The sequence below is a fragment of the Herpailurus yagouaroundi genome, unplaced genomic scaffold (assembly GCF_014898765.1).
Source record: "Herpailurus yagouaroundi ecotype Mexico unplaced genomic scaffold, PumYag 184, whole genome shotgun sequence".
Classification (NCBI taxonomy): domain Eukaryota; kingdom Metazoa; phylum Chordata; class Mammalia; order Carnivora; family Felidae; genus Herpailurus; species Herpailurus yagouaroundi.
In genome coordinates this window covers 40,918,783-40,928,311 of record NW_024412415.1, presented here as the reverse complement: position 1 = coordinate 40,928,311, position 9,529 = coordinate 40,918,783, and the positions used below count along the sequence as shown (strand labels likewise).

General features: G+C 38.2%; 1 protein-coding gene across 1 annotated transcript in view; it reads right to left on the bottom strand.

Moving 5' to 3' along the window:
- The window catches only part of SCAPER (S-phase cyclin A associated protein in the ER), a 512,156-nt gene that overhangs the window by 162,741 nt on the left and 339,886 nt on the right, over positions 1-9,529 (bottom strand). Inside the window, exon 22 of the mRNA XM_040492187.1 lies at positions 6,173-6,288. Within this exon, the coding sequence (XP_040348121.1) occupies positions 6,173-6,288 (116 nt within the window). The remainder of the gene's footprint in view (positions 1-6,172; positions 6,289-9,529) is intronic.

The following is a 9,529-nucleotide window of genomic DNA, read 5'->3' as shown; positions in this document are numbered from 1 at the left end:
TTTATTTATTTATTTATTTATTTATTTATTTATTTATTTATTTATTTAATTTATTTTTTTATATGAAATTTATTGTCAAATTGGTTTCCATACAACACCCAGTGCTCATCCCAAAAGTGGATTGTGTTGCAACTTGAAGAGAAAGGCAAAGATTTAACAAATTTAACAACAACAACAAAAAAACCCAAAACAAAACAAAAAGGCAAAGTAAATGAGCCCCCAAAAGAACGGACAAGTGAGTCAGGAGACCAGAGTAAGAAGTACGCTATAGACCACATGAGGCCAGGCATCTCAGGAAACTAAGTTTGCAGACACTGGATATGCAGCAAAACATTCCTTTTCTGAAGTTTGTGTATACCACCAGAGTGCCTGTTCCACCAAGGTAATACAGCAGGCTGTAATGATACTTAGAGTTTAATCCATCTCATTTTCTATGATTCTAAGTTCCCTATGGACAGGGTCTATTTGGAACGGTTCCTAAATGTGGCAGTCCCATTCCCATGTCCACACATGCTTATAACTGATCCTAAGAAGGGACTCCCTGGAAAATAGTTTTTTCCCCTGGTCATTAGGATTGAAAGTCCTAGAAGCCCTAGATTATTTACCTGCTTCTGGAACACAAAGGAATATCTCTTTTCCATTATAAGATGAACTCCACCAGTCTCTACTGTGTATCATAAGACCAAGAAAAGGGAACAGGAGCCTTTAGAGACAAAACCTCAATAATCATGGGAAAGCAATTCTGAACATTCTTGTTGCTATTTGGAATGAATAAACATGCTTTCAAAAGGGATATTATGGCTCCTTCAGGGTGCAGTCACGTTCCAAACATGACGGCAGTCGACCCTCATTCTGGTAGCAGGCCACAGATGAGGCTGCTAGTGACTGTGAGGAGTAAATAGGGAAGGGATGCAAAGCCCCTAGCAGAGTGACCAGCACTAAGGATATACCCAGTAATGTTAAGTAAGGTCTGTCTCCTTACCAACGCAAAGGATCAAGCACAGGCAATACTGCCAAGTGAATAAACTGCACAAAATCACAAGTTTTATTTTATTTTACTCTGGAGAATAAATTTGTGGTATCTTGTAAATGATCTTCCTAGGAAGCAAAGCTCCACCTCACATCATTCTAAATTTATTTACTTTTATTATTATATTCAGTGACTGCTGTTTTACCTAAGACCAATTTATTATACATAGATGTATATACCATAAAGCAAAAAAAAAAAAAAAAAGAAAACAACTTAATTTGTTTGATATGAATAAACAGGTTTACTTTATAAAGAACACAGCAGCGAGAAGTATCTATTTTTAACATAGTTTAAAATCAGGACCATCTCATAATATACCAATGTGCTGTGATTCTAAAACTGTGGTAAGGATGACCAAGAGTACAGTTCTAGCATCCCCATTTGGCTTTTTCAGTAAGTGGCAGTTATAGATACTTGACTTAATTATAAATACGTAGAAATTTAAAGACAAAATTTAAAAAAATTCCTAAAGAGTGGTCAAAATCAAGGACCCTTTTTGGCTGAGATGTGATCATATTTCAAATCCACAGAGTCAAGTATTTGATGCAGTAAGCTCTTTTTTTTTTTTTTTAAGTTCTTTATTTTGAATGAGAGACAGAACATGAGCAAGCAAGGGTGGGAGGCAGGGAGAGAATCTCAAGCAGGCTCTGCACTGTCAGCTCTATGCTGACATGGGGCTCAATCTCATGAACCATGAGATCATGACCTGAGTTGCAATGAAGAGTCGGACACTGAACCAACTGAGCCACCCAGGCGCCCCGATGCAGTGAGCTCTTTTCCTGCTTGATTTCTATCCGAGGGAAAAATAATTAATTCATGTATTCAAATGATATTTATTAAGATGCCATTATGATTTACACTAATGTTGTTTTTATAAAAATAAAAGTAATGTATTTACTATGGTTTCTGGTCCCAAGGAATTACAGTCTATTTGGGGAGATGGCAATACAATAAATGGAGTACAAGATAGTTCATTAATAAAGTGCTAAACTGAACTATTCCCTAACCCGGTGGATATTTTTTCAGTGATTTAGATGAAGATGCATATATTCTACAGATCAACTTTAGGTCTGACACAAAGTTAAAGAAAAAGACACTAAGTTAGAGGTCAAATCAGGATCCAAAATGGATCTTGACAGGCAAGACTAAAATTTATCAGGATGAAGTTTGTGCTTAAGATGAAAAAACAAATGCACAAGTAAAAACAGATTATAGCTTTTTAGAAGCCAAAGTGGCACAGAGTTGGGGATTTAAAGCTCAGTTAATTAAGATAATATCAAGTCAACATCATAACAACCACAACAAAACCCACTGATATTAACTAAGTGCTTTCTTTGCACAGGGCACTTAACAAACAAACACACTTTTAATTCTCACAACAGCCAACAAGTCCTACTCAACAAGGTAGTGTTACCATTTAACTGAGGCTCTGTTATAACAAGCAATTTGGACCAATGTCATATAAGTAATAAGTGAAAAGCAGAGAATTTAAACTCAGATCTGACTCCAGAGCCTATTTATTTTTTGCTATACTATACCATCTGCATTGTTCTGTGTTGATGAAACTATAGTACTTCTATATAAAAATTGGGTCCAGAGGTGCAATTAAGGAAGATAAGCACGGCTAACAGAGAAGAAATAGGGGGCCTGGTGAGTTTTCCATTGAACAACCTAGAGTGGCTTGGAGAGTTAACCATTTGGGTCCTTCATTGTCTACGAGTATCAAGAAATAGGAATACCAAGGAAGTGAAAGGCAACCTGGGGATGACTTAGCCTAGTGATCATGGCCCGAAAGGGGATGTGGGTTTCTTTGTGAATTATGAACATCTATTGCTGCCTGAAAAGGGTTTGGATATGTAGAATGCCAGTAAGTACCAACTCTCCCTTCTATTATCATTGCTGCTCTGTAAATCTGTTATAAAAACACAACACAAAGCTTTGACCACAGCTTCTAATCACATCAGATCTACCTTCTTATTTACATCACTTGAGGCATTCTCTATGTCCAAAGAAAATGACAAACTACCATCTATTTTCAAATATTAAAAGCTGTAATAAACAATTCTTATTAGCCCAAACCAAAGAAAAGGCTAGAATATTCATTCATTCTTTTGTACTTGTTTTCTGCAATTAAAATTAACAGGCAAATTAATATGAGTAATCCCAAAAGTAGATAAAACATGAAATGAAAATTGCCTTGTTTCAGGGTGATCTTTCTTGGCACTGAAAACAATTTTATGGGAACACATTTGTTAAGAAGGTTGATTTTGGAATACCACATCCTAACTAAGTCCTCTCAAGGATGCAAGGATTCAAGCAATTCTATGGGTTTTCCCTGGTTCTAACAAAAGCAAAACAACTGTTTTGTACAGAATAGTAGTTGGAAGGAATATGAGAAAGAACACTTTCTGAGTTAAGCCACTGACTCATCATGCCCACCAGAGTGTCTGAGTCCATACTAAATCTCACACAGCTGTGGCATTTCTCTTGCCCCTTTCTAAGTAAGCAGCATAACACTCTCCTACACTTAATCCTCTAGCCCTGAGAAGGGAGGCTAGTTTAGAAAGTCAACATGATCTTGAGCTGTGCTCAGGAGAAGAGAATCTTAGAGTCACCGCTCGATGCCCACTGCCCTGAGTGTTGGCCTCGCTTAGCAAGCAGTGCCTGGATGAACACACAAATCTATTGGCCTAAGGTGAGATGAAGAAACAAACTCTCAATCCTGGCACTGTGGTCAGCTGGTGACCATCAGAGGAGTACTGGGCTGGGCTCCCAAGATTCCAGAGCTTGTTTCCAATGTTGGTGCACTAACTCTTGCTCAGGTCTTTTTAGAAAGTATGGAAACTTCTTCTGTTCCCAAAATGATAGGCACAGATAAGCACCAAAGCATGCTTTTTGCCACAATGACAAATGTAGCTTTTGTAAAACAGGCATCTAAGTTACCAGCCAGAGAGCTCAGTCTCATGCATGTTTAAACCTACCACAAAACCAAAAAAAGCAAAACAAGACAAAACAAAAACCTATAGGTGCATTTAATTTTACTCTTTTTAATGTTTATTTATTTCATTTGCGAGACAGAGAGAGAGAGAGCAAGAGAGTGAGCCTGACACTGGGCTCGATCTTATGAACTGCAAGATCATGACCTGGGTGGAAATCAAGAGTCAGGGGTGCCTGGGTGGCTCAGTCAGTTAAGCATCCGACTTCAGCTCAGGTCATGATCTCATAGCTCGTTGAGTTCTAGTGCCACATTGGGCTCTGTGCTGACAGCTCAGAGCCTGGAGCCCCTCTGGATTCTGTGTGTCCCTCTCTCTCTGACCCTTCCCCTCCTCATTCTCTGTCTATCTCTCCTTCAAAAATAAATAAACATTAAAAAAAATTTAAAAAGAAAAAAAAAGAAAACAAGAGTTAGACAGTTACTTGACTGAGCCACCCAGGTGCCCCTACAGGTGCACTTAAGATGAACAATATGAATGATTAACAGTTATCAAAGCCCCGTCCCAAAGAATCAAATGCCATTTCCTTTCTTTTTAAAAAAAAAATTTTTTTTTAATGTTCATTTATTTTTGAGAGACAGAGATGGAGTACGAGTGGGGGATGGGCAGAGATCGAGAGAGAAGACAGAATCTGAAGCAGGCCTCAGCTCCCAGCTGTCAGCACAGAGCCCGACATGGGGCTTGAACTCACGAACTGCAAGATCATGACCTGAGCCGAAGTCAGACACTTAAGCCACCCAGGCGCCCCTGCCATTTCCTTTCTTATCTCAAATTTATTTCCTCTCTCCCTGTCAATTAACAAACACTGAGTGATAACAACACACTGTCACTAAAGTCCATTTTGATAAGAAATATCAACTATCCTGGGTTAGAAAACCTCCATGCGTGCTATATCTGACTGATGTAGAACTTTCTGCTACACAGAAAGATATCCTGACTCAAAGGATACCTATAGCTTCTTTTATTAATCTCTACTTTGTCAGTAGAGCAAAGGAACCTAAACTAACTTCACTATCAGTTTGTTCTTAGAAATGTATCATTTCGAAGAGATAATATAACACTGTCTTAAAGCAGGCAAAACTACTACTTAAAAACTGTTACCTAACATTTATATAACACTGTGAGGTTGACAAAAACTCTCACATACGTAATTTCATCCAATCCCCAGAGTAGCACTATGAGGTGCATATGACTACCCCTGAGTAACCAAATGAGGAAACAGATGCCACAAGAATAAGGCACTTGCCCCAATTCTCCCAGCTGGTCACTGGCACAGGTAAAACCGGAATCCAGGTTTGTCCAACTCCAAAGCCAGTGCTATTTTTATTTTACCAAAATGTCTCTCAGGAGAAAAGATGATGTATTCTTGCAATTTCTGTAGTATCCAGTGGACAAATAAATCACTCACTTTTGTTGGGCCAACTAAATATTTAAGTTTTCTCAGTGATACAAGTAAACTTTTATCAAAACTTCTCATTTAAACTCTGTAAATAAGAGTCTCCACAAAATATCCAGAAACCGTGCATGCTACCCCTCCAGAATGTAGTACTTCTGAAATCAAGCTGTCTGCTACTAAATCCCAGGCGGCCAGGGATCACAGAGTGACTTGAGAGAAGAGGAAAGCAGATCTTGGGTCCAAAGCTTGTGCAGGATCCATATGACAAAGAGCAATTTGCAGTTAAAGACTGAACTGCAATTCAGTTGCCAGCTATTTGGCCAGGACTCTAGACAATGGCAGTCTTGGCTTCAGACTAATCTTCCTGTATGTTAGGGATTTCTTCAAGTTTCACAGCTCAGGCCTTTGTTAATGTACTTACCTCTTCTTGTACTACCTTTTTGCTACTACTATTCAGTTCTGTTCAATTTATGTAAGCAGTTAAAGCTGCCCAGGAGTTCATCCATTCTTCTTGTTTTAGGATTAGAGAAGGTCATAGACCAAGGAGATTTCCTTTTTAAGGCTTTTAGGCTCGATTTGAGTTTTGTAAGTGAAGTCGAGCACCTCTGTTTTTCTCCCTAATGGGGAGTGTAAGCTTTTGCTATTCAAGCCTGAATACACATACAAGTTTCTTGTGGTCCCCCATATGGAAACCATAGAGCAGAAATGACTCACAAATGAAACGTGAAAGACAGATTAAAAAACTATACTTACTTAAGAGGAATTCGTGAGGCTGTGTTCACATTTGTGGTTGGGACTACTACTTGAAGAATGTGTTCAAGGGCTGTTAATCCACCAGCAACTTGAAATGCAATCTGATCTGCTACATTCTAGACAGAAATACAAGTAGAAATTAGCCCAATTTCTCAGGCATAGAATGATCACCAAATGAAATATTTAGTTGTAGTGTCAAACACTCTGTTGGTTCAGTTATTCTACAAATACTTATTGAATGTTTATGCAGTGCTAGGAACAGGAGGTTGAAACTGGTGAACACAGAAGACATAGTTGCTGCCCCCATGAAGCTTAAAATTTAGTGGATGAGAACAACACCAATCAAATAACCATAAATAAAATAATTTCAATTATGATAAGTACCTTGAAGAAAAAGGGAAGGTGCTCTATAAGAATAATAGGGAACCAACTATATATTGGGGAAAGGGTCAGCACAGGCTTTTCTGGTTGAGGTTCTGAAACAGGCAAAAAAAAGGCGGAGGGAATGGAGTGCTCCATGCAGAGGGCAAAACCGTTTTACACAGAATATTTTAGCAATAATTTTAAAAAGCAGATCATCTTGTAATGCTAATTACCACCTAACAAGACAAACTAACTGTCACAAAGATTTCCCCTCGTATTACTTTTTTCCTTGGCAATACAAGATAATCTCATACCTAACCATCTCCATATATTTTTTTCACCATTTCAGCTATTTTAGGGAGAATCTTAAGTCAGCATTATAGAACTCAACCGATGATTATTTCTTTACAATTTCTGAATTGTTTTCAAGTCTTGTGAAAGGAACATCTCTGAGCTCTTTGCATTTCTCTGGCATGGGGACAGGCAAGAGCAATTCTATGGTACACTGTATTAGTTTCTATGCATACAAACGATCACCGCAATCTGCTATTATACCACCACCTTTATGTTTCTTCTAAGAGCACTATAGTTCATCAAGCCTTGAAATATCTTTGAAATACTTAAGTATTTTTGGGGGGATAAGAGGGTGCATCAGGGAGAGATAGGAGTTATACACAAGATCTGTCAAACATGTTTGTCTGATTCTTCTGATGTTCTAAGCACAATGCTCTGCTTGATGTGGACTACTGACTTCTGACTAGACTTTGGTAGTACAGTGCCTTAGTCATTTAATCGCTCACTATGTGCACAATAAAATACAGTTTGACACTATAATAAGTTTATTGTGGATCCTAGACAAGAAATCATACTTTTAGGATAGAAAATAAAGAATTTTTGTTTTTAATGGGAAAAAATGTTTCTTTGCACTAAAACTAACCATCAAAAAAACTGAAAAACCCAGGTGTATTCAGTAATTTGAAACCATCATGCTGTTACCATTCTTTCTTCATAGGCTAGGATGTCAATATGATTAGAAAATAATAATAAATTTTGTATTAGCACACAACACAAAGAAAACTGCACTAATCATAACTGTATAGCTGGAAGAGTTATGGCAAATTGAACACATCCTATACCAAATCCAAAATGAAAAAGCAATAATATAAATAAAAATTTAAAAAAATAACAAACACAACGCCCTGTACATACCCTGTAACTACTCCAAAATAAAAAATAAAAAAATAGTTTTATAACATGCCATAATATTCCTGATGCCCATCTCATTCACTCTCTCTTCTTCTTCCCCAAATGTAAAAGCGATCCTGATTTTTAAAATCATAGATTACCTTTGTCTTCTTTTGAGTTCTATAAAAACGTAATCATACTCTACATATTCTACAGAATCTACATATTCTTTTCTTGCTCAAATTTTTTTTTCTAAATTCATCCATATTGCTGCCTATACCTGTGTTTCATTCATTTCCCTTGTTGGAATATAATATTCCCTTGTCTGATTATATACATCAACTTTTTTTTTTTTTTGGAAAAATTTACTTTATTCTAGCATCTTTTTTCATCCCTTCCACATTACTTTCACTTTTAACATTACAGGGTGAAGATAACCATTATCTTATTATCTTACTCAACTTATTTAAATGTTTCACTGCTGACTGACATCTGGGTTTTTTTTTTTTTTAATTTTTTTTTTTTCAACGTTTATTTATTTTTGGGACAGAGAGAGACAGAGCATGAACGGGGGAGGGGCAGAGAGAGAGGGAGACACAGAATCGGAAACAGGCTCCAGGCTCTGAGCCATCAGCCCAGAGCCCGACGCGGGGCTCGAACTCACGAACCGCGAGATCGTGACCTGGCTGAAGTTGGACGCTTAACCGACTGCGCCACCCAGGCGCCCCTGGGTTGTTTTTTTTTAATGTTTATTTATTTAAAAAATTTTTTTAAAACATTTTTTATTTATTTTTGGTAGACAGAGCACAAACGGGGGAGGGGCAAAGAGAGACGGAGACACAGAATCCAAAGCAGGCTCTGAGCTATCAGCACACAGCCCGACCCGGGGCTCGAACTCACAAACTCACAAACTGGGAGATCACGACCTGAGTCGAAGTCGGACGCTTAACTGACTGAGCCACCCAGGCATCCCAATGTTTATTTATTTTTGAGAGAGAGGGAGACACAGAATCTGGAGCAGGCTCCAGGCTCTGAGCTATCAGCACAGAGCCCGATGCGGGGCTTGAACCCATGAACTGTGAAATCATGAACTGAGTTGAAGTCAGAAGATTAACCAACTGAGCCACCCAGGCGCCCCTCAATTTTTTTTTTTTGTTGTTGTTTATTTATTTTTGAGAGAGACACAATATGACCAGGGGAGAGGCAGAGAGAGAGAGGGACACACAGAATCTGAAACAGGCTCCAGGCTCCGAGCTCTCAGCAGAGAGCCTGACAAGGGGCTTGAACTTGGGATCGGTGAGATCATGATTTAGATCGAAGTCAGATGTTTAACTGAGTGTCCCAAGGTCTGAGCCAGCAAGGTGCTCTGGGTTGTTTCTACTTTCAAACTCTGGACAATGCTGCTTTAAACATTTTTGTACATGTATTTGTGCAACTGTGACATGCAGTTATGTTGGGTATATGAGTGGAATTCCTGCATCATAGAGTATACATAGGTTCAATTTTATTAGCTATGGCCAAACAGCTTTCTAAAGTATTTGTGTACATGATGAAGTACAGTGATAATTTCAGCTATTCTACATTCACACCAAAATTGATTTTATCATTTTTTTAAAACTTTAGTCATTCTTATGAATGCATAACGGCATTTCATTGGGGGTTGTTTTTTTAAATTAAAGAAAAATTTTTTTAAGGTTTATTCATTTTTGAGAGACAGAGAGAGACAGAGCATGAGCGGAGAAGGGGCAGAGAGAGGGAGACACAGAATCCGAAGCAGGCTCCAGGCTCTGAGCTGTCAGCACAGAGCCC